Here is a 26,908-nt window from a genome sequence, read left to right on the forward strand (position 1 = left end):
AAAGTTTTTATATAATAAAACACTTATGGTATAACTGGGGAATGAGAGCAAAATCTGCTTACATGTCTGAAAAATAAATTTAACATAAAGTAACACTTTCTACATTATAAAATATTATATCCATTAAGTAGTATCATACTTACAAAGAAAAAAAAGCTTTTTGTTATAGCCTTTTAAGTAAAATCTTTCTGTATGCATTAGTTTAATTTATATTTTCAGCAAAGAGAAATGTGAAATGACATTTACACAATTTCTTGAGTAAGCATGTTCCCAGGTTGACAAATTTCTACTTCATATTTACCAGTATCTTTCCTGAAAGGGAGTAATTTTGTTATAAATTTAGCCCTAGAGAATATAATTAGAGAAAAGAGACGAAACTTACATCTAATTTTCAAGTATGAAAAAAAAATTCTAAGTTGAAATAAGTCTAAAACCTTTAACAAATGTAGATAAGCTACTAATTCAGGATAAACTTTTTCTTTTACTTTTGCTAATGCCATTAAAATAAAGACATTTAAATTAAACCAGAGGCATGTTACGGTTCTTATAATGTTCATCATTCTCTATATTCTACTACTCCCAATATTTTTAGCCTAGACACTGACAAATATTTAGCCTTTGCTTTACTAACCACATATAACTATTTAAATTTACATTTAAATTAATTAAAACTGAGTGAAATTAAAAATTCAATACTTCAGTCACCCTGGTCACATTGAGTGTTCCATTATCTGCACAACACATATACAGACTGTCCTACATCACTGCAAAAAGTTCTATTAGACAATCAGTGGTGATCTAGACTTATGTGTTCCACAATGATACTAGGGAGTGCACATCCATTGAAGTGTGGGAGGAAAACAATTGTCTCTACTTAATTCTTAGTAAGAAAGAAATTAAATGTTCCTAATACTTAATAATCAGAGCAACAAAGGCACTCTCATTCAGTCCATATGACATACAGGTCACAAGGCATCTTTATAGAATTTGGGGAAATCTACATCTCAAGGGTGTTGACATGGCACCTTCACTGGTTTGTTTGCTTTCAATGTATTATGACAAACTGACATTTATTTGTGTGCAGTTAAATGGATATACAGATATTACCTAGTTTTAACCATTAATGATCACAAAATGGACAAGTGGCCTTAAAAGATTCTGCCAAAGAAACACAAATTGAAGATAATGCCAACAACGCAATTACAGAGGGGGAACAGGACCATTTTTGCTGATCTCCTACAACTGGTTGACCATGAGAACAAAAAGCTAGGAATGCTAGGGAGGAACACCTGCTCCCAGATCTTGATGTTTCCTAGCAAGCAGCAAGTTTACTTATTTAATTACTCCAACTCCTGGCCTCTCCATCCCTTTTAGTCAATTAAATAGTGGCCCTGCCAAAAGATATATGTCCACCTGGAACCTGTAAACATAACCCTATTTGTGAAAAGGGACTTGGCATACCTAATTAAGATCAGTATCTAAAGATGAAATGATCCCGGATTAGGAGAAATACAATGATGAGCTTCTTTAGAAGAGAAGGGGAAATAAACACAAAGACACTGGGTATAAAGGCCATGGGAAGAAAAAAATGGGGGCAGAAATTGGAGTTACACATCTACAAGCCAAGGAACACCAAAGACTGCCCACAGCTACTGGAAGCTATGAGAGGGGTATGAAACAGACTCTCCTTCAGAGCCTCGGAAAGGAACCAACCCTGCTGACACCTTGATTTTTGACTTCTGTCCCACAGAACTGTGAAAGAATAAATTTCTGTTGTTTTACGCCACCAAGTTTGTGGGAATTTGTTACAAAAGCCTCAGGAAACTAACACACTCATTTATGAAATGACTTATCTGATTGGGAAGAATATACTGTATATTTTGGGCTCATCCTCACCCTTCCTTTCTTGGGATCTAGGTAGGGACCCTGAGGAGGAGGTACCTACTCAGCCTCTTCACTGGATTAGCACTGCAATAAGTGAGTGTACAAATCTGTCAGGTTTGTGGTTCAATTAATGCATCCATTTGGCTCTCCCACCAAGCTACATCTCCCAAATTAATTTTTATCAGTAGTAAAGTTGATACTTTGGCCCACATCTGCCACTTCTTTCTTTCTCAATCGATTCAGAACCAAAGTAAAAAAGAAGGTACTATTTATTAGACTCTCCTTAGAAACTCCCAAATTACACACAGTCTTTTTATAATCAATTCTCAATTTGAATCAACAGGCCTTAAGACTAGTTCCACAATTCAGAAAGATTCTATAAGTAAAATTGCAGATATAACGATTTTTTTCATTATTATGTTTACAATATTCAGTTTATTATCCTCTGTAGTCAAAAAATAGGGAAGTACTGGATCTAAATAAAACACAAATAGTAGAAAAAAATGTTAAGATCCTAGATTAATTTCGCCTTTACATGAGCAATAAGGAGCAAGTAAAGAAATTACTGTAAAAACTTTAAATAGGTAAGAAGAAAGATCTCTAATTCTAATAAACAATATCAAGTATACACCAGAGATATTCTCTAGGGCCAGAAAAAAGTCATCCAGGCTTCATTCCTTCCTTTCCCTAGGTAGATGGACCTCTCTATTATCTGAACTCCTAACTAGTCATATCAATTGATATGGAATGTCAGATTTAAATGACTGTATTAGTTTATTAATTTATTGATCATATTAAATAACATTCTTGTTTACAATCAGACTCTCCAAAGTTTGGATGACATGGAACCACTTATCTATAGTCTGATCACACCTAGATAAACGGTTAAAACAGAATTTTTGAGGAATCAAGAAACGATCTAAATTTAGACATTCTATGATACTATGAAAAATCTGCCAGCTATTTCTTTTTATAATCTTATCAATTTCCTTGAGAAATAAATTTCTCACTCTATCTATACCTAACAACATAAGCATCACATTTTCCATCAACACTAGCAACGGGGCCATATACTCAGAAGGAATCTATGAGTATGATTAAGTTCTGATAAATCTTCCATCATTATTGCAAAGTGGGTTAAAATTAAGAGAATAAAAAAGTTTCATTCTCCACAGTCCTTTTTAAGTACTTAAAATCATAATTTATTTCTTTACTCTGTTACTACTTCCAAAAGCATTTCCAGTGGCTTCAGTAGAGATTTTCTAGGGCTCATTTTTTCATCCACTCATATTTATATCAAGAGAAGTTTTTGCTGGACTATTCACATCTCTATCTGAGGATCCAAGCAACCGGGTAATGATTCAAGTGCCTTGGAATATGAAATAGTGGTTCTGCCTACAGCTGCTTTAAAAGCCTGAAGGATAAATTTTTATGACGCCCTCTTTCTCATCTACTTCTTTGCTCTGTTGAAATAACTCAATATCATTTTAACAAAATTTGATATTAATAAACATGGGGGTGGGACAGGAAGAAGTCAGAAAAAAGTATCATTTGTCACACTCTGTACCATCCTAAGGATAGTATCAGACTCAAGAAAACTGGAACAAAAGAAAATTGTTTATTATAATGTTAGAAATTTCAGAACTTTCCCCATGTCACCTATGCAGGCATCTATGGTAAGCCTCAATTTGGAGGACATTTTCTTCCAGAGAAAATCTATGTTTGCTTCTGATCGAAACAACACTGCAACTGAGAGCCTCAGCTTTCGGCCTGTGGAAAAGTAGCAAAGTTAACCTTAGCCAGAATCTCAACTCACTGTCAGTTAGTAGCACCACACTAGCTCCATAATCCTTTCTATCAGCTTTCCTGATTCAGGTGCCCAAGATTTCCATGCAGAAAGATAAAGAAATATAAAATTACAAGAAAATATGATACAAGGAAATAAGCTACAAAATATGAGAATCATAAAAATATCAATTTTTAAAAAAAATTTAAGACTCTAAGGAGTTGAGAATTTGGAATTATCAAACACAGACTATAAAACAATAAACCTAATCTAGAGAATTTATATAGAACTGTGAACCTAACAACTAGGGAAAAAATATTCCCCTTAAGCAAGCGTGTGACATATAAACATATATCAAGCCATAATGTAAGCCTCTATAAAATTTCAAATACAGCTATCTTTCAGTCCAAATTCTCTGACCACAATATAACTGAATTAGAAATCTGTAACAAAAAGAAAAAAAAAAGATAATGTTCTATTATTAAAACAAAGAAGAAATCTTAATATAAACTGAAAAATATTTAGGACCGAATGATAATGAAAATACCATGCATAAAACCTTTGGGATATAGTTAAAGCAATGGTAGAAGAAAAATTAATAGCCTCGAGGTGCTTATATTAGAAAAAAAGTAAATAAATGAGTCGAACTAACAAGTTGGGAAAAGAACAACAGAATGAGTTCAAATAAGGTACAAGAAAGAAGAAAATAAAGATAAATTAATGAAATAGCAAACTAAAAATACAATAAAGAGGGTTAACAAACTCTAGCGTTGGTTCTTTGCAAAGACTGATGAAACTGATACTGAGCAAGACTGACCAGGAAGCAAAGAGTAATAATGCAAATAAACAATCTAAGGAGTAATAATAGTAATAAAAACACAAACATACTTTCAGTAGCAATGAAAAAATAATAAGAGACCTATGCATACCAATCTAAATGTCCATCAACTAGAGAATGGGAAGGAAAAAGTAAAGTCCATACAATGTAATACTACTCAGCAATAAACAGTAACAAACCACTGATACATGCTACATCATGGATTCACCTCAAAAACATGACAGTAAGTGAAAGAAGCCAGATACAACAAAGTATATATTGTGTGATCCCATTCATGTGAAGTGTCAACAAAAGGCATATTTATAGAGAAAACGTAAAAGAATACACAGATATATTATTAAGAACAATAAGTACAAGATAGCAAATTTAAGATTAGCATACAACTATTGGTTACCTTTTTATGTACCCCAACAGAGAAAAAAACAGTAATTTTTAAAAAAACACCATTTACAACAACAAAAATAGGAAGTTCCGAGCATAAAGCTTGCATATAGATATACACCCTATATACTTTCAATAAACTATAAAACTTTATGGACAAAACTAAATAAATGAAGAGATACATCCAAAGGTGTGCTGAAGCCAGCTCAGGCCAGTTCACAAGTGCCTGTTATGAGCACTTCTTCCCAATTTCAGCTTTGGTGATTTCATAGTATAGCTTATAATCAGCCACTGCAGGAATTTTTATACTACAAATAGTGGCAACTACTACATATTAGGGCTTTATTTTTTCCTCTTCAGAGAGGCAGCTTACCAGCATTTCACTTGTAATTAGTTATCATAAAGATGTCAATTGTCTTTAAGCTGATATGCAGATTCAATGCAATTTCATTCAAAACTCTGACCCATTTTAAGAAACTTGATCATTTGATTCTAAAATGTATATTGGGGAAGGCGGTCATCAGGGACAGGATAGCCTGAGGAAGAATAATGTACGTTACAACCAAAAGATTAGAAAAATTTGATAATATCAAGTGCCACAAAAGACACGGATCAATGGGATCTCACATACACTACCGAAGGTAATACAAATTGGTACAACCACTTTGAAAAATAATTTGGCTTTATCTGGTAAAGTTGAACACTGGCTTACTCTAGCATACAATAATTCAATTCCTGGTTATATTCCCTAAAGAAACTCTTACACACATGCATCAGAAAAAATATACAAGTTTGTTCCTAGACGTAGTAGTAGTGCATCTATTATTTAAAGAAAAAAAAAGAAAGAAGGGAAAAAGAAACACATCTAAATATCCATCAACAGAAGAATGAATAAGTAAATTATGGTATATTTAGATAGCTTAATATTATATAAAAGTGAAAATGAATGAATATTAGGTATATACAACATGGACATATGTTACAGCCATCACACTGAATGATAAAAGCAAGTTACAGCAGACAATCTGTTAACATTTTGTAAAGCTTAAAAACGAAACAGTAGGACCTCCCTGGTGGCAGTGGTTAAGAATCCACCTACCAATGCAGGAAACATGGGTTCGAGCCCTGGTCCGGGAAGATCCCACATGCCGCGGAGCAACTAGGCCCATGCGTCACGACTACTGAGTCTGCACTCTAGAGCCTGCGTGCCACAACTACTGAAGCCCGCGTCCTTAGAGCCCGTGCTCCACAACAAGAGCAGCCACTGCAAAGAGAAGCCTGCGCACCGCAAGTAAGAGTAGCCCCTGCTCGCCGCAACTACAGAAAAGCCTATGTGCAGCAGCCAAGACCCAACGCAGCCAAAAATAAATAAATAAATAAATAATTTTTTAAAAAAAACTCTCTTAAAAACAAACCAACATATTATACAGAAATAACTACATATGTAACTAAAATATTTCTTCTAAAAGTCAAGAAAAGCTGAAGTCAAAATTCACAACAATCATTTCTTGGTGTTTGGGAGAGGAAGAGCTAGGACAGAATGATATCGTAACGTTCTAGTTCTTACATCAGGCTGAGGCTTCACAGGTGCTCACCTCATTTTTAAGCTTCAAAAGAGATATGTTTGTATATATCCAATATTACATTAAAATTGCTCAAATAATTTACATAACATTTTGAAATTAAGACATTGGGTAGTTCACAGAAGTGTCAGGAGTATTAGAGAACTAAGTCTGTAGCCTTCACAGCAAGAATAACAGTGAAAATCAAACCACAGACTGGTTTAATGGCACTAATATGTTGATGAAACAGTTTGGGATAGGAAGGGTAGAGAAGAAGCCCTAATTTGTAGCATTTGCCAATTGCCATGGCTGATTTCAACTACTCACCTCTAAACAGGGAAGAGATGCTGACATTCAGCCTTCATGAGTTGGAACAAGCTAGATCCAGCACACTCAAGCATCTATCTCTACACCTTGTACTATCAATCTTACTAGCCCTGGACACTGACCCCAGCACTGTTGGCAGCTATTACCCTAGAAACTCAATCCTGCTGTAGCTTCTGCCACTACCAGAGAGGATTCACCACAGTTCCTGCTTTTTTGTGTGACTAACCCATGTCCTATGCAGCTATACCTGAACTAGTAGAGCTGAGGTACATGTGCACAGCATAGGTGCAAAGGAGGCTGGGGAAAAAGTATCCGGCATTTTCTTCTCCACCACCAAGACTTTGAAAATGGGAAATTCCCCCAAACAAAGGAAGAGAATTCAGGTTCTAGGAAGTATAAATGTTAACTTATTTATCTTCCATGTATTATTATCAGGCAAGAAGATTTTGTGAAGGTCTATTTTCTATAGTTTGTGTAATAAAATACCTTTTTTGGGGTAGTTTTATTTTCTAAATATAAATAATACGTGTATGTGTGTATGCATGTGTATACATATATAACCTTTATACACATACCAGATACACTCTCCCACCGTAAGATGTTAAATATGCCCCCAAATGGGGATTTACCTATTATTCCCTTATTGAGAATTACAAGTCTAAAAACTAACCGTCTAGCAAGAAAAGCAACCTCTCCACCTCATCTCACTAAGCTTAACAAGCTGAGATGGCTGCCCCTCCCTTGTATGCACTTCTGACATAGCATTTGTTCCACTATACTGACATTGTTGGTTTCTTGATCTCTTATTAGGGTATATGCTTCAAGAAGGCAGGGACTGTCCTGTTGATCTCTGCAGCCCCTGCACTTAGCACATATATACATTCAAAAATTGCTTGATAAAGAAGTTACCTTGTGTTTTTACTATAATTTATTTAGCACTTACTAGATACACCAGAAAACGCAGCAGGATTTTTACATGTTATTTTTTTTTATAAATTTATTTACTTATTTATTTTATTTTTGGCTGCGTTGGGTATTTGTTGCTACGCACGGGCTTTCTCTAGTTGCAGCGAGCGGGGGCTACTCTTTGTTGTGGTGCACGTGCTTCTCATTGCAGTGGCTTCCCTTGTTGCAGAGCACAGGCTCCAGGCGCAAGGGTTTCAGTAGTTGTGGCTCACAGACTCTAGAGCGCAAGCTCAGCAGTTGTGGTGCACGGGCTTAGTTGCTCCGCGGCATGTGGGATCTTCCCGGACCAGGGCTAGAACCCATGTCCCCTGCATTGACAGGCGGATTCTCAACCAGTGCACCACCAGGGAAGTCCTACATAAGTTATTTAATTTACCTCCAGAACTAAAAAGTGTATTAGGATCATTTGTGTGTCTTAAATGAGAAAATTGAGAGCAGAGGATAAAGTATTTTGACAGAGGTTACCCAGCCAGTAAAAGGTAGAATTAGAATTCAAACTCAGATATGCCACACACCAAAGTCTGTCTTCTTTGTTTCATACATTCTAAAACTATGATAAAATTTGTTACATACTAAAAACATGTAGGTATAAAGGGCAGTAGGAATATTAACTCTTAAAAATTAATTCTGTTCAAAAGAGGTCAAGAAAATTAGAAGAGAAGTGGCATTCAAGTTGGAATTTGAAGACTAAATAGCAGTTTGCCTGACAGCCGAGGGAAGAACATTCCATTCACATGGCAATTATTAAGGTCCTGTAGCAACAAAAGACTATGATTTTAGAAAAGCTGCAGTTCCCTCATCTCTAAAGTAAAACAGAGGTTGGTAACGATTTCTATTTTTCAATGCTGTTCTGAAGATTACACAGATTATTTAACATGGGACTTGGCACAAAGTAGGTTCTCAATAAAGAGAAAGAGAAGTGTTTACTGAAAACCAGGGTTCTCCTAGGTAAGTTAGGGGCTTGTACCAATAAAGGTCAAGAAGAAAGCAGGTTAAAAGCAAGAGGAACACTGAAAGAAATAGCTTTGGGAAGGTAGTCCCTAATCCTGGTCTCAAATTTTTCAATTGATATTCATATACATCAAGAGAGTTTAAATGGATAAATAAATAATAATAAAAGAAAAACTTTCTGAATCATAAATATGGTGGTATACCTACTAGAAGATCTAAAAGTTTCTACCCCTTAGAAATTTTAAAAACAGGGTATTATAAATGTCTAGTAATAGACAAAAAGACAACATAATATTCAATAGGTTTTCCCAAACTTGAGATCGCCTGAAAAAACATCAATTTATACATCAAAGTAACAGCACAGCAGATAATTTGCTCTTATTCAATCAGGGCAATTACAGCCAATCAATTATAAGAAAAACATTGTGGGACTCCAGTCAAAAGTAACACTTCTTTCAATGTGTCATTTGCCTATTTCCATCCTTCACCGCTATAGCTTTTCATTTTCTGGGAGAATTAGAAAAAAAAAAAAAAAGTGAACAGTTTGTTTTTTAATTATCATTAGAGTATCTAATATATATTCTATATATTGTTTTGTGCAGTTGTTTTTAAACTACACAGAAGTCCTACTAATAATTACCAATAAGCACTTGTAAATAAAGCACAGTAATATCAGAATTTTAGTAATCTATTTTTCTAAAATTAAAAGTGCATGTTTAATTTTAATAACTCACTAAAAGAAACACTGGTAAATCATATTATTTATTAACATATATAAAACATGACACAATTTATTTAACTTAAAACATTTTTCAATTATTTTTTTTCTGAAAACATCCAAGTTCTGTATTGTCTGAGGGTGAGAGGGCATTCAGTTTGAATTTTAAGGCAGTGAAGCCATCTTGTGGTTGATGTTGGTGTTGCTGAGGCTTTGAGAAGGTCACTTCTATCCGGAAAAATTAGGCCTTTAATCAGTTTCACATTTAAAAATGCATATATAACCTGTCAGTCCTAAAACTTAGATGAAAAAAATAAACACAGATCTGGAAAGCCTTTCCTGTTAGGGCTTCACAGTAATGCATTAAAGTCCTCACACAGCTGGACTGGTAATAAAGTATTTTTACATTAACCTATATTTTATAATTAACTTCTACACCTTGGTTCAGAGGCTAAAGCTATGAAAATAACTACAACAAAATATTAAACTTGGAGAAGAATATGAAAAATATTAAACAGTTTTATAGGAAGCATAGTCTTACTTCCATTTTGTCATGACTTCTTTCCATGATTTTTACCTTACAAGCTAAATATTCCAGGACCTTGTAATATCTAGATATACAAAGCTTGCCCTGAAAAACTCAGAAGTTGCAGCATATAGCTTCCTCGGCACATATTGCTCCACTCTAAAAACCTTTATGGCCTAAAAATCAAACATAAACTGCTTATGGGAAAATCCAGCTTAGGCTTAGAACCCTGGAGAAAAGTGTCATCTTCCCACTCTCACTACTTTTTAAATTTGTCTGAAACCTTTGCATCAAGGTTACAAGCAACCTTATGGAGAAAATATGGGAACTGCAAAATAATATTAAGAACAGAATGGGAGGAAAGAGAAAAGAATGTGAACAAAACTATTATATTAATTACTAACAAAGTTACTTGCATTTTTTTGGCCATCCTACTTCCTCACAAAATAATCAGTGATAACTAATAGAATTATTAAGACTTCAGTTTCAAACTTCAGATGACAATGCCCTTCTGAAGGTCTCAGTTTGTCTTAGGACAAAACAGATGTAACTACAATGTTCCAGGATTAACTGTCTTCTCCTAACCGCAGACCTACCATCTCTCCTACCTGATCATAGCTCTCTCCACACTTCCTTTCCAAATGCTGAAAATGCTGTTATCTAAGCCTTATTAATTATGATAATAACAATACACAGCATGTAAGCATTTACTTTTGGCCTCTCAGGAGAAGAAGTTTGAAGACTCCTCTCTACATTCCTTTAATCTACTTCTAAAGAGGATTACTGCTCTGTCTTGCAGAATCTCTAGTACATTGGATGGAGCCTCGGGCCTAATGAATAAGCTTCCAAGGGGGATGGAAGACCCAGGACTACGGCTCTTTTAAAGGACCCACACAAAACTAATGGAAGTAGCTCCTAAAAAGACAGCCTCCTCTCTTCTCTTGCTTATTAAGGATTTGCTTCGGGCTTCCCTGATGGCGCAGTGGTTGGGAGTCTGCCTGCCAGTGCAGGGGACACGGGTTCGGGCCCTGGTCCGGGAGGATCCCACATGCCGCGGAGCGACTGGGCCCGTGAGCCACAACTACTGAGCCTGCGCGTCTGGAGCCTGTGCTCCGCAACAAGAGAGGCCACGATAGTGAGAGGCCCGCGCACCGCGATGAAGAGTGGCCCCCGCTCGCCGCAACTGGAGAAAGCCCTCACACAGAAACGAAGACCCAACACAGCCATAAATAAATAAATAAATAAATAAATAAATAAATAAAATTTTAAGGATTTGCTTCTTAAACACTGGGGCAAATGCTCTCCAATTCTTTTTCCTTTGGCTTTCTCTCTTAGGAGTGGTAATATCACAGGCAGGCATGGAACTTAGTAGAAATAGTCAGAGCAGGACTTTGACCTACTTTGATTCTATTATACTAAGATCAACCTAGCTCAAGTGATAAAGTTCTGCATTAGGGGCTGGGGCTAAAACACAGTCAATAATGAAGTATCCATTTGCCTTACTTCATTTACTGCATTCCCTTGGAGATCTCTAAGTAACAAGATAACAAACTGAGGTAATAAACATGCACTCTTAGATCTCCAGGACAAAAATACCATCCTAAATGTCTCATAATGCTCAATACTTGCCATACACATTGCACTACATTTAAGATGTCACATAGATTACATCATTTAATTCTTCAATGTCATAAGGGACATAATATTTGAATGATAAGAAAATTAAAATCTGGCAAGATTAAATAACTACCAGAAGTCACAAAAACATAATAAGCAGAAGAATGAGGATTTAAATCCAGCCCAATAATTCTAAAACCTGTATCTGTCCAATATGTTACCAGCCCCTACTGTTTTATTCTCCCTCTCCACATCATATCTGAAGCACATCAAAACCATGCCTCTGCTTCCTGGGACAGCTAGTCTATCTCACACTTTAAATTTTCTGTCTAAATTAGTTTTTGCAAAATTAGTTTCTAGTATGATCTATTTGGAAAATCACTAGGTAATACAGTTCTTTCTTTCATTCATTATTTTTTTACTATTAAAAGAAAATTAGAAAATAATATTATTTTATACCAAAATCTGACATGTTCAAGGAAGAGGAAGATTACTTATTCAAATACTCTGCTTATCTTATGCACAGGTTAAAATAAAATTTATTTAAAATTTTTTATTTAAAATTTATTTTAAATAAGAACTATTACATAATTTTAGTGTCTAGACCCATGTCTTAATGATTCTGTCACCATTAACATGATGAAGTACGGGGTAATAAAGCTTTCCAATAAAGGCACAAATAAAGCAACTTTTACTGTATTAGTCTTATTTTACAGACAAAGATGCACAAGTAATTCATGTCAAAAATACATTCCTTAAACATTTACTTTTGCCTGAAAGCCGTTACGTTTTTATATAATGAAGTTTTATATATGAAGTTTTAACCAAAGGCAAATAAAGTGAGTAATTCCCGTGCGTTGGCTTCTAAAAATTCTATTAAAATTATTTTTCAGAACATTTTCATGAATACTGTGAAGAGAATTATATTTGGCGTGTGAAGGAAAAATATAAATGGGAAGAGCAGAAAGGGGATATCCCACTCTACTTCTGTTTCACGTGAAGAGAGCTTATTTTCTATCTTTTCATTTTATGTATAAACTAAATCTACATCAGCATTAAAAATATTTCAAAGGATAAAATTTGGCAGAGAAAATTCTAGATTCAAATATTCTAAGTTATATTTTATTTTTGTTAGCTACAAAGGAAATTCTGAAGAGACCACTTATAAAACTTTGTGAGAAGATGGCACAGTAGAAGGGTGTGCGCTCACTCCCCCTTGCGAGAGCACCAGAATCACAGCTAACTGCTGCAAAATCAACAGGAAGACACTGGAACTCACCAAAAAAGATATGCCACATCCAAAGACAAAGGAGAAGCCGCAACAAGATAGTAGGATGGGCGCAATCACAATAAAATCAAATCCTTTTTGTTGTGGTCATCCATGTACAATGCTTGGTGTCAGTCTATTTATCTCTTGTAAAAATAAAAAAAATTAAAAAAAAAAAAAAATCAAACCCTATTACCACTGGATGGGTGACTCACAAACTGGAGAACAATTATACCACAGAAGTTCACCCATTGGAGTGAAGGTTCTGAGCCCCACATCAGTCTTCCCAACCTGGGGGTCCGGCAACAGGAGAAGGAATTCCCAGAGAACCAGATTTTGAAGGCTAGCGGAATTTTATTGCAGGACTTCGACAGGACTGGGGGAAAAAGAGACTCCATTCTTGGAGGGCACACACAAAGTAGTGTGCGCATAATGACCCAGGGGGAAGGAGAAGTGAACCCATAGGAGAATGAACCAGACCTACCTGCTAGTGTTGGAGGGTCTCCTGCAGAGGTAGGGGGTGGCTGTGGCTCACCACAGGGAAAACGACACTGGCAGCAGAAGTTCTGGGAAGTACTCCTTGGTGTGAGCCCTTCCAGAGTACGCCATTAGCCCCACCAAAGAGCCTGTTGGCTCCAGTGCTGGGTCACCTCAGGCCAAACAACCAACAGGGAGGGAACTCAGCCCCACCCATCAGCAGACAAGTGGATTAAAGTTTTACTGGGCTCTGCCACTAGAGCAACACCCAGCTCTACCCACCACCAGTCCCTCCATTAGGAATCTTGCACAAGCCTCTTAGATAGCCTCATCCACCAAAGGGTAGACAGCAAAAGCAAAAAGAAATACAATCCTGCAGCCTGTGCAACGAAAACCACATTTATAGAAAGATAGACAACATGAAAAGGCAGAGGACTATGTACCAGATGAAGGAACAAGATAAAACCCCAGAAAAACAACTAAATGAAGTGGAGATAGGCAACCTTCCAGAAAAAGAATTCAGAATAATGATAGTGAAGATGATCCAGGACCTCAGAAAAAGAATGGCAGCAAAGATCGAGAAGATGCAAGAAATGTTTAACAAACACCTAGAAGAATTAAAGAACATACAAACAAAGATGAACAATACAATAACTGAAATGAAAAATACACTAGAAGGAATCAATAGCAGAATAACTGAGGCAGAAGAACAGATAAGTGACCTGGAAGACAGAATGGTGGAATTCACTGCTGTGGAAAAGAATAAAGAAAAAAGAATGAAAACAAATTAAGACAGCCTAAGAGACCTCTGGGACAACATTAAATGCACCAACATTCACATTAGGGGGGTCCCAAAAGGAGAAGAGCGACAGAAAGGACTCGAGAAAGTATTTGGAGATATTATAGTCGAAAACTTCCCTAACATGGGAAAGGAAACAGCCCCCCAAGTCCAGGAAGCACAGAGAGTCCCAGGCAGGATAAACCCAAGGAGAAACATACCGAGATACATAATAATCAAATTGACAAAAATTAAAGACAAAGAAAAATTATTAAAAGCAGCAAGAGAAAGCAACAAATAACATACAAGGGAACTCCCAAAAGGTTAACAGCTGATTTCTCCGTAGAAACTCTACAAGCCAGAAAGGAGTGGCACAATATATTTAAAGTGATTAAAGGGAAGAACCTACAACCAAGATTACTCGACCAGAAAAGGATCTCATTCAGATTCGATAGAGAAATCAAAAGCTTTACAGACAAGCAAAAGCTAAGAGAACTCAGCACCACCAAACCAGGTCTACAACAAATGCTAAAGGAACTTCTCTAACTGGGAAACACAAGGGAAGAAAAGGACCTACAAAAACAAACCCAAAACAATTAAGAAAATGGGAACAGGAACATACATATCAATAATAACCTTAAATGTGAATGGATTAATGCTCCAACCAAAAGAAACAGGCTTGCTGAATGGATACAAACGTAAGACCCATATATATGCTGTCTACAAGAGACACACTTCAGACCTAGGAACACATACAGAATGAAAGTGAGGGGATGGAAAAAGATATCCCAAGCAAATGGAAATCAAAAGAAAGCTGGAGTAGCAATACTCATATCAGATAAAATAGACTTTAAAATAAAGAATGTTAGAAGAGACAAGGAAGGACACTACATAATGATCAACGGATCAATCCAAGAAGAAGACATAACAATTATAAATATATATGCACCCAACATAGGAGCACCTCAATACATAAGGCAACTGCTAACAGCTATAAAGGAGGAAACTGACAGTAACACAATAATAGTGGGGGACTTCAACACCTCACTTACACCAATGGACAGATCATCCAGATGGAAAATTAAAAAGGAAACATAAGCTTTAAATGATACAATAGACCAGATAGATTTAATTGATATTCACAGGATATTCCATCCAAAAACAGCAGATTACACTTTCTTCTCAAGTGCACACAGAACATTCTCCAGGATAGATGACATTTTGGGTCACAAATCAAGCCTCGGTAAATTTAAGAAAATTGAAACTGTATCAAGCATCTTTTCAGACCACAACACTATGAGACTAGAAATAAATTACAGGGGAAAAAACATAAAAAACACAAACACATGGAGGCTAAACAACACGTTACTAAATTACCAAGAGATCACTGAAGACATCAACGAGGAAATCAAAAATTACCTAGAGACAAATGACCAGGAAAACACGATGATCCAAAATCTATGGGGTGAAGCAAAAGCAGTTCTAAGAGGGAAATTTATAGCAAGAAACAAGAAAAATCTCAAATAAACAATCTAACTTTACACCTAAAGGAACTGGAGAAAGAAGAACAAACAAAACCCAAACTTAGTGGAAGGACAGATTTCATAAATCGGAGCAGAAATAAATGAAATAGAAACAAAGAGAACAATAGCAAAGATCAATAAAACTGAAAGCTGGTTCTTTGAGAAGATAAACAAAATTGAGAAACCTTTAGCCAGACTCATCAAGAAAAAAAGAAAGAGGACTCAAATCAATAAAACTAGAAATGAAAAAGGAGAAATTACAACGGATACCACAGAAATACGAAGCACCATAAGAGACTACTACAAGCAACTCTATGCCAATAAAATGGACAACCTGGAAGAAATGGACAAATTCTTAGAAAGGTATAAGCTTCCAAGACTGAACCAGGAAGAAATAGAAAATATGAACAGACCAATCACAAGTAATGAAATTGAAACTGTGATTAAAAATCTTCCAACAAACAAAAGTCCAGGACCAGATGGCTTCACAGGTGAATTCTATCAAACACTTAGAGAAGAGCTAACACCCATCCTTCTCAAACTCTTCCAAAAAATTGCAGAGGAACACTCCCAAATTCATTCTATGAGGCCACCATCACCCTGCTACCAAAACCAGACAAAGATACTATAAAAAAAGAAAATTACAGACCAATATCACTGATGAATATAGATGCAAAAATCCTCAACAAAATACTAGCAAACAGAATCCAACAACACATTAAAAGGATCATACACCGTGATCAAGTGGGATTTACCCCAGGGATGCAAGGATTCTTCAATATATGCAAATCAATCAATGTGATATACCATATTAACAAATTGAAGAATAAAAACCATATGATCATCTCAATACATGCAGAAAAAGCTTTTGACAAAATTCAACACCCATTTATGATAAAAATCTCCAGAAAGTGGGCACAGAGGAAAGGGAACCTAACTCAACATATTAAAGGCCATATATGACAAACCCACAGCAAACATCATTCTCAATGGTGAAAAACTGAAAGCATTTCCACGAAGATAAGGAACAAGACAAGGATGTCCACTCTCACCACTCTTATTCAACATAGTTTTGGAAGTCCTAACCATGGCAATCAGAGAAGAAAAAGAAATAAAAGGAATACAAATTGGAAAAGAAGAAGTAAAACTGTCACTGTTTGCAGATGACATGATACTATACATAGATAATCCTAAAGATGCGGCCAGACAACTACTAGAGCTAATCAATTAATTTGGTAAAGTTACAGGATACAAAATTAATGCACAGAAATCTCTTGCATTCCTATACACTAACAGCGAAAGATCAGAAAGAGAAATTAAGCAAACAATCCCATTCACCCTTGCAACAAAAAGAATACATTACCTAGCAATAAACATACATAAGGAGGTAAAAGACCTGTATTCAGAAAACTATAAGACAATGGTGAAAGAAATCAAAGATGACACAAACAGATGGAGAGATATATACCATGTTCTTGGAATGGAAGAATCAATATTGTGAAAAACACTATACTACCCAAAGCAATCTACAGATTCAATGCAATCCCTATCAAATTACCAACGGCATTTTTTACAGAACTAGAACAAAAAATCTTAAAATTTGTATGGAGACACAAAAGACTCCGAACAGCCAAAGCAATCTTGAGGGAAAAAAACGGAGCTGGAGGAATCAGACTCCCTGACTTCAGACTATACTACAAAGCTACAGTAATCAAGACAATATGGTACTGGCAGAAAAACAGAAATATAGAACAATGGAACAGGATAGAAAGCCCAGAGATAAACCCACACATCTATGGTCAACTAATCTATGACAAAGGAGGCAGGGATATCCAATGGAGAAAAGACAGTCTCTTCAATAAGTGGTGCTGGGAAAACTCGGCAGCTACATGTAAAAGAATGAAATTAGAACACTCCCTAACACCATACACAAGAATAAATTCAAAATGGATTAAAGACCTAAATGTAACACAATACACTATAAAACTCTTAGAGGTAAACATATGAAGAACATTCTCTGACATAAATCACAGCAAGATCTTTTTTGACCCACCTCCTAGAGTAATGGCAATAAAAACAAAAATAAACAAATGGGACCTAATGAAACGTAAAAGCTTTTGCACAGCAAAGGAAACTATAAACAAGATGAAAAGACAACCCTCAGAATAGGAGAAAATATCTGTAAACAAATCAACAGACAAAGGATTAATCTCCAAAATATATAAACAGCTCATGCAGCTCAATATTGAAAAAACAAACAACCCAATCAAAAAATCGGCAGAAGACCTAGGTAGACATTTCTCCAAAGAAGACTTACAGATAGCCAAGAGGCACATGAAAAGCTGCTCAACATCACTAATTATTAGAGAAATGCAAACCAAAACTACAATGAGGTATCACCTCACACCAGTTAGAATGGGCATCATCAGAATATCTACAAACAACAAATGCTGGAGAGGGTGTGGAGAAAAGGGAACCCTCCTGCACTGTTAGTGGGAATGTAAATTGATACAGTCACTATGGAGAACAGTATGGAGGTTCCTTAGAAAACTAAAAGTAGAATTACCATATGACCCAGCAATCTCACTACTGGGCATATACCCAGAGAAAACCATAATTCAAAAAGACACATGCACCCCTTGGACTTCCCTGGTGGTGCAGTGATTAAGAATCCACCTGCCAAAGCAGGGCACACGGGTTCCAGCCCTGGTCCAGGAAGATCCCACATGCCACAGAGCAACTAAGCCCGTGTGCCACAACTATTGAGCCTGCACTCTACAGCCTGTGAGCCATAACTACTGAGCCCGTGTGCCACAACTACTGAAGCCCACATGCCTAGAGCCCGTGTTCCACAAGAGAAGCCACCGCAATGAGAAGCCTGCACACCGCAATGAAGAGTAGCCCTCACTCGACACTAAGAGAAAGCCCGTGCACAGCAACAAAGACCCAGCGCAGCCAAAAATAAATAAATAAATACAATTAATTAAAAAAAAAATACACATGCACCTCAATGTTCAATGCAGCACTGTTTACAATAGCCAGGTCATGGAAGCAACCTAAGTGTCCACAGACAGACGAATGGATGAAGAAGATGTGGTACGTATATACAATGGAATATTAGCCATAAAAAGGAATGAAATTGGGTCATTGTAGAGACGTGGATGGACCTAGAGACTGTCATACAGAATGAAGTAAGTCAGAAAGAGAAAAACAAATATCTTATATTAACGCATACATGTGGAATCTAGAAAAATGGTACAGATGAACCAGTTTGCAAGGCAGAAATAGAGACACAGATGTAGAGAACAAACGTATGGATACCAAAGGGGGAAAGTGGGGCTGGGGGGTGGTGGTGGGATGAATTGGGAGATTGGGATTGATATATATACAGTAATATGTATAAAATAGATAACTGATAAAAAAGTATTTTTAAAAAAATGCTCTGAGAAGTTGGAGGAAGCAGAGGAAACTCTTATCAGTACCTTTCCCCATGAGCTTATAGCAGAGATAGGTTCTGAGAATCCCTAAAGACACATGAAGAAACAATGGAAAATCAATAATCCAGAATGCTAGTTTTCTTAAATCAACTAGCATAAGGATGCGCAGCCACTGTTTTGATGTTAGTTACTTTTCCTGTAAAGAACTGTTGCATTCATCAGACCTGTCCAAGACTGCTGCCTAATTTGGAGTTCTATACCCCAGAAGTTTTCTAATTATGCTTCCCAGACCAGCAGAATCAACATCCCACAGAAACTTGTTCATAATATAAATTCTCGGGCTCTATCCCAGTTCAATGGAGACAGAGGCGTGGGAGTGGGAGAGGTTAGAGGCTGGCAATGTGTGTTCTAGCCAGGCCTCAGGATGATTCTGATGTATGCTGAAGTCTGAGAACTACGACCACAACCAGAAAAAGAAATGTAAGGAACTGGAGAGGACTCTGAGAAGAACAATGAAGATGAATGGAATGCCTGAGACAGAATAAACAGAGGAACCAAGATAGATGGCTTTAGCAAGAAGAAACCTGTGGTACTGACATTTACAAGGCTTCAAGTATATGAGGAATTATTCACAAGGGAAGGTAACCAGATGTTCTCCATTTCCCCTGAGGGAAGATAAAGAAGACGTTACGGACTTCAAGTTGCATCATAAGAAATTTAGGTTAAAATACAATTAAAGTTTGCTGACACAGAGTGTTGTTAAACATTAAAATGAATTGCTGAGGAGTTTGTAGAACTTTCTTCTCTGAGTATCTGCTTCAAAAACTACTGTAAATTATAAAATAAACTCTTGTTTTCTTTCCAGCTAAATGATTACCATCTATTGCATAAGGGAAAATGTGAAAAATATGTTGTTACATTTCAGACCTTTTAAAATTATCTAAAATTTAAAATATCTGAGGTACAGCAACTATCTTAAATATCTGAGTGTTAAAATGATAAGAATACTTATTCAAACACAAAACATATACATTCAAAGTATTTCTTTAAACTATAGATAATGATGTTCTGTAATAGTTCAAAAAGTGAGCAGTAGCACATATAAAATTCTTGGTTGATGCAATTTACATGTATTTTCAAATAAAAAGAAGAAATTGAATACAAATGAATAAGAAGTAAAAGGCTGACTAGTTGGTATCTACAAATTGTATCCTTCTATTTTAAAAACATCACTGAAAAAATTCATAACATGAATACATATATGTGTTACACAAAATGATAGCAGTAACCAAATGCACGGCTTTGCCCAATTGCTCCTAACACTCTCTCCCAATCTTATAGTTTTATATTAATAAGTTCATTAAACAAATATGGTTAACAGGTAACTAAAATAAAAAGACACAAAAAGGTCCTTTTCCTGAGCACCAATAATATCTGGTAAGTCTCACATGTAAAGTAAGTGTGTCATAGTTACAATTCCTGAAACAAAAGTTTTTTTTAAATGTTGAAAAGTCACCAAAAGTTTAAAAGTTTAAGCTTTAATAATTTTCCATGTGTATAGGAAGTCACTATAATGATAACTGTGTTGAGTTGTTCACCTCCAAAATATTTTGAAGTTGCAGTATTCATTGACAAAAAATAATTCCAGTAATTTAGTAGATGTTCATATTTATTGTACTTAGCATAATTTAGGAAGTTAACATTTTTCATTACCTTTTCCACCTTTCCACCATTGATGTCACTGGGGAGGAATTTCTTGCCAATTGTTCTCAAGTCTGTCTAAAATAAAAATATTATTATTAAAATAAAATTATAGAGAAAAGTGAATCTAAATCTAATCTCACTCACAAACAAAAGATAAAATTACTTAAGGTGTGTGGAACAAAATTTAAATAAATGTCTTTCAACTGATTATGAGATCTATATATATATAAAATCAATCTTTTCTAATAACACAGTCCCATACATACATTGTTTAAAGTACATCAAAGGCCTTATTTATATCTGGTCATACTTCTCTAGATAACCTTTTAACTTACTAAGTCTTCTTTATTAAAATCTAAAACTTGATTTTATGAAACTATATAGTCTTACTAAAAAATTAATGCCACAATCCAAAACTAAATGACTACTCTGAACATATAGACAGAGTATATTTTTGACAACTAAATTCTATATAACCTTGATATGCAGAGACATGAAAACACATTACTCTATAGGCTGTGATACTTATGACATAACAAAGCTACATAACATAAAAATATCCCAGAGGACAATACCACTGCAACAGCAAGAAATCATAAGACTATACTGTAGTAAATACTTATTTCATTTGCTTTTTAAACGAATTACAGAAACAGAAGTTGGTGAACAAATGACTAACCACATGAAAATTCCCAAGTACGTATTATTCAGCAAACCAAAGCAAAACATAAAAAGGACAACATAGGACTAAGATAAAGTTGTAGGATTTCTGACATAAAAACAGAACTTCAACTACACAGTCTACATAAAAAACCAGAATTTTTCAGGATTTTGTCTTCTTTAAGAAGAAGTGAAAACTAAAGGAATAGTAAGAAATTTGTTCAGAAAAAACTAATACTCATGAAAAAGGCCTAATTATTTAAGCTAAGAAATTATCTTGCTGCTTGAGATAGTGAGGTTAGATTAATAACTAAATTTGTACTGTTTTGGTATTCCTTAAATATAGTAAAGAGAAGCTCTTCATTGCCTCAAGAGCAAAACAAAACAGACTTAGAGTGCATTTACTCACAAAATTTATAAGGGAGAAATTTATATTAGACTTAAGGAGAAAATACTAGATGATTAAAATTACTGTATTATAAAAGGATACATATAGATAAGTAGGATAGTCTTCTTTGAACACCTACAATAATAGAATATCCTCTTATTTGAAATATCCATATATGGTCAGCTTAAGAAACAAGCATACATGTTACACAACCCTCACAGATCCTTTCCAGTCTTTTACTACAATGATTTATAATTTATTTCTCAATGTAATGCAAGAATCACTCCTAAAGTAGAACTCACTGAATGGAACTGCCAGGTAAACTAAGCCCCAAATCCAAATACTTGTTTAACATTTTTCAGGTTTATCCTTTTTGCAGCCTCCACCCAATAACAGAGTGAAAGAATTATAAACCACACCTCAATTTGCATGGCTTTGACTTTGAAAATACTAAGCAACATATGGGGAAAAAAATACTTTCCTATACTAGCATTTCCTATATTAGGATTGTTTTGAAGATCAAATAATGCATGTAAAGCATTCAGCACAATGACTTGCAAACAGTAAGCATTTAATGAATGTTAGCTATCATGTTTACTTTAGCAAATATAAAACATGCATATTGTTATCATCTGAATGTGTACAAGTCAATAATACAACTAACAGTTCATAAAAACATAAGCATTATCTTGAAGTCACTCAAAAGCTGAAATATTTAAATACGTATAAAAAACAGAATATATAAAAATTTTATGATACATCATGGTCCTTCATTTCTGGTTTTTATCACTAATTATAAAATTAAAATAAAATGAGGCATTAATATAAATGAGAAATGAGCACTAGACTAAAATCCTAAACTTTGATTTACTACATACTGTAATTAACTAATATGACCTGGGACACGTCAGAAATTCTCTAAATCCAGTTTATTTATTCCTCTGTAACATGGAAAATATATTACCAATTCTATCTTCCAAAGCTGTTGTCAGGCTAAAAGGAGACAATGTATTCAAAGTGCCATACACACATATAAGGAATGTTATTTCATTGTTCTTTTAGCAAGATGAAAATGACCTACCAAATCTTTAAACATCCTAAATTCAAAGTCAATTTATGAGTTCTGCAAAGGCAATTCTATGATTCAGATGCTGTTATATCAGGATCACTAGGATAACTGGGTCCAAAAATACATTTATAGTGAACAAGCAATTATGCAGGAGAAATATTTAACCTATAACATGCACGTGTGCACACACACACAAGATTCCTGACTATTTCTTCAAGTAAGTTCAGCAGAATATCTATTTGGCAAATCATTTTGTATTATACAGAATCTTAAAAGAAATTTTAAAATAATCTTTTAAAATTTTTACTGTTACATATTATTTAGTAATTTAAGACTAGGCTATCATTTAATTTTTTTCTGAATAATTCAGGAATTTGAACGCAAAACTACATGCTGAATTTCAAGGTTATTTCTTAATATCCTTACTCCTCATTCTACAGAGGAAAAAAATTAAGAACCTCCCTCCTTTCAACATAAAAACCCATGCAGAAAAGAGTTACATAGCAGCTCTGAGGCTGCTATCTTTAGAAGGGCCTGCTTACAAAGTTGGCCCGAAAGTGTCATCTGGGAACTTGGCACTTGAACCATTCCCTAACTGAAAATGTGGTTCACTGCCTAAATTATTTGTACTAACAATGTGATTTATGGTAAACACCTGCTTTTTGAGGGGGGGAGTCTGGAATTTTATTTCATGCTAAGCAGAGAGTACCTTCCTAAGCAGCCCAATAATAGCCTAATGGACTTCCCTGGGCAGGAAAACCATATACATACCATTGCTTTGTTCACTGCTAGATAAAGGAACAAATTCAGTGTGTTCCCACTGGCAGGAAAACCATATACATACCATTGCTTTGTTCACTGCTAGATAAAGGAACAAATTCAGTGTGTTCCCACTGGCGGAAGAGAACATAAGCAAGCTTATGCATGGATTATTCTCCCAATATGTAATAAGTTATATGTAAGAACTAATAATGCAAGTCTTTCTCAATTAGTGATTAACATCCCACAATCACTCGAAAGTTAAAAAAATTCAACAGAAATACTGAATATACCTGATTTTATTTAAAGGTTATAAACTTGAAACTTAGATTATTTGTCTGGTGTAGACTTCATCCCGATTAAAAGTATTTTTTTTATCCTATTATATCGCATAATAGCTTTGGACTGCAGTATTTAACTATATATTTTAAAGAAAATTATAAAGACAAATTAATTCACTAAGATAATCATCATGTACCTCTTATGTACACAGGACAAATACTTCATGTTGACTTATTTTACTTAGTTTCATACCCAATTTATACATAGCTCAATGCTATTTACCTATGTATATAAATAAGAAAAATAAAAAAGAAGATTATCACAAAGCCTTTTTCCTATCATCTTTAGGACTTTTTTTAATAAACAAAGAAACTAGGGTTCTTTATACCATTTTTTGAAAATAAAATTCACTAATTTGGGTGCAAATCAAGGAAAGTTAAAGTGTCTAGCAAATATTCCCATTTGTAGTCACAGGTAACATACATAATTTCTAAAAAACCTGTTGGTCTTATTGAATAAAATTTCAAAGCAGCTAAAAAAACCACAGGTTTCAAAATATAAATTTTATGTTTAAACCCAAGTTTAATTATGTAAATATAAATTTAAGTAATTTGAAAAGTTATACACAGTTATATATTTATACTTCACATATTCTTATCAGTTGTCGCCCTTTCTGCTTTATGCTAAACCTACTTTGCAGTGACATAATGTATTTATCAGACAGTAATTCTCTTCTGAATTTCATTGATTATATATCATAGTATATAAAGTTGATTAATAGACTGTCAATGCAAAGGCGATACAAAAAAAACTCCCATGGGGTAACTGCAAGATTGAAAAAAGGATATTAATTTACTTACATCTGTACTTCAAACAATTTTTATAACTCTTCAAAAAAATCCAAAAGTCAATCCCAATTATAGAAAAGATACGACTATACAAATGGGTAGAGGGAAAGAGCTTGGAAAGAAATATACACCAAAACATTAACGGTAATTATTTGGTTTTATTATTTTACTTTTCTGTATTTTATGAAGTAGTCGTATGGTACCATATATACTACTTTTATCAACAGGAAAAGTTACTTTGAAAGAAAAAATATAACTGTCAAGAAGCTATAACCTAGCTAGAGTTTCTATGTACATTAAATGGCAATTTGTTTTCATGAATATGATCAGTTTTTACTGCTATTACATAGCTACTGTAAATGTAATGAAATTCTGTAACTGATCACAGGGTGAAAAAAAAGGAGTTTTAATTGCATTTTTCCCTTTTTCACTGAATTCTGAATAATAGATGTTAAAGAAATATATATTTCTAATAATTGGCTTATATGAGATTACCAAATTCAACAAACATTCCTGCAACTTAAAATGGACAATAAAAATGCAAGATGATTTATGATTTTTTCTCATCATAAAATCCAGTTTATTCTATGAGATATTTTTCATAAATATAGCTTCCAGATTTAAAACGTTTATAAGTTAATAAATAAAACCTACATTGAGAGCAATCAGGATGATGTCATTTATATTGACTTTGTCAGGAGAACTTGTGCACGCTTCAATGCCTTCATCTGAAAGATACCTGTTAAAATAAAATAAATGGCTTAATATTTTCTAAAATCAAAATTAACCAAAATTATTTTCTTAAGTCTACATGCAATTTTGTTCTCTACTATAAAATGCTTCCACTACAAATACTAGGCAAAAAGAGTCCTGGACACTCCCTGTTTATTTACTATCTGATAGAACAGGATAGACAATGCGTATTTTTCCTCTTTTATATCTTTAAAGGGATACTGTGTTAATAAAAGTATCCATATGTTTTCTGAGAAAAGCTATTTAACCATCAATATACTTCTTAAGGAATGAATGAGCTCCTCTTTACTATTATACAAATACAATATCTGACTTAAATATTTAGTAATACAGTAAACTCTTAAGAGATTGAGATGTGCTATAAAAATAGAACTAAAAACAACATAGATTTAAATATAGTCCAACAAACTTTCTTCTGGGCTACTTTCTCACATTATCTTCTCAAGTCCCCTTTCTCTAACATAATGTTCCCAAGAATCTTTCAATAAATACTACTGACTCCAAATAGCACAAAGATAGGCAACTTTTTATCTTACATCTTTTACTTTTCCTGTCTCTTTTCAGTTTTTTTTACTCATTGTCTTATTGCCCTTTGTTTTTTTTTATTCAGTCCAAACCAACCATACATCTGTAGCAGACAATAATTAATTCAAGAGTAAAAAGATTATTGAATCCAAAGGGGGGAAAAATCATCTCTACCAATTCACCCACACCCAATACAGTCATTTTGAAATTCTTTGATAAATTCTACAATTCAGATATCATCCCCCCAAAAGTCCACCTGTAAAAATGTCCATTAACATTCGGCATCTTTTGTAATCAGTATCAAATACTCCTTTAACCAAAGGTCTGATGCTAGCATTGCCACTGTAGACATTCTCCCACTAAAAAGATCCCACTACTGGGCATATACCCTGAGAAAACCATAATTCAAAAAGATACATGTACCCCAATGTTCCTTGCAGCACTACTTACAATAGCCAGAACGTGGAAGCAACCTAAATGTCCACAGACAGATGAATGGATGAAAAAGATGTGGTACATATATACACAATGGAATATTACTCAGCCATAAAAAGGAACGAAATTGAGTCATCTGTAGTGATGTGGATGGACCTAGAGTCCATCATACAGAGTGAGGGAAGTCAGAAAGAAAAAAAGCAAATACCATACATTAACACATATATATGGAATCTAGAAAAATGGTACTGATGAACCTAGTGGCGGGGCAGGAACAGATACGCAGTCTTAGAGAACAGACTTGTAGACACAGGTGGGTAAGGGGAGGGTGAGATGAACTCAGAGAGTAACACTGACATATATACACCACCATGTGTAAAACAGATAGCTGGTGGGAAGCTGCTGTATAGCACAGGGAGATCAGCTCGGTACTTTGTGATGACCTAG

The 26,908-nt window shown here is 34.8% G+C and overlaps 1 protein-coding gene across 1 annotated transcript in view; it reads right to left on the bottom strand.

Annotated features, from left to right (window-relative positions):
* The window catches only part of TDRD3 (tudor domain containing 3), a 229,216-nt gene that overhangs the window by 107,446 nt on the left and 94,862 nt on the right, over window positions 1-26,908 (bottom strand). Inside the window, exons 2-3 of the mRNA XM_061170837.1 lie at window positions 25,403-25,487; window positions 20,752-20,817 (exon numbers count right to left, since the gene is read on the bottom strand). Coding sequence (XP_061026820.1) covers window positions 20,752-20,817; window positions 25,403-25,487 — 151 coding nt within the window. The remainder of the gene's footprint in view (window positions 1-20,751; window positions 20,818-25,402; window positions 25,488-26,908) is intronic.

This window comes from Eubalaena glacialis, chromosome 16, assembly GCF_028564815.1.
Source record: "Eubalaena glacialis isolate mEubGla1 chromosome 16, mEubGla1.1.hap2.+ XY, whole genome shotgun sequence".
NCBI lineage: Eukaryota > Metazoa > Chordata > Mammalia > Artiodactyla > Balaenidae > Eubalaena > Eubalaena glacialis.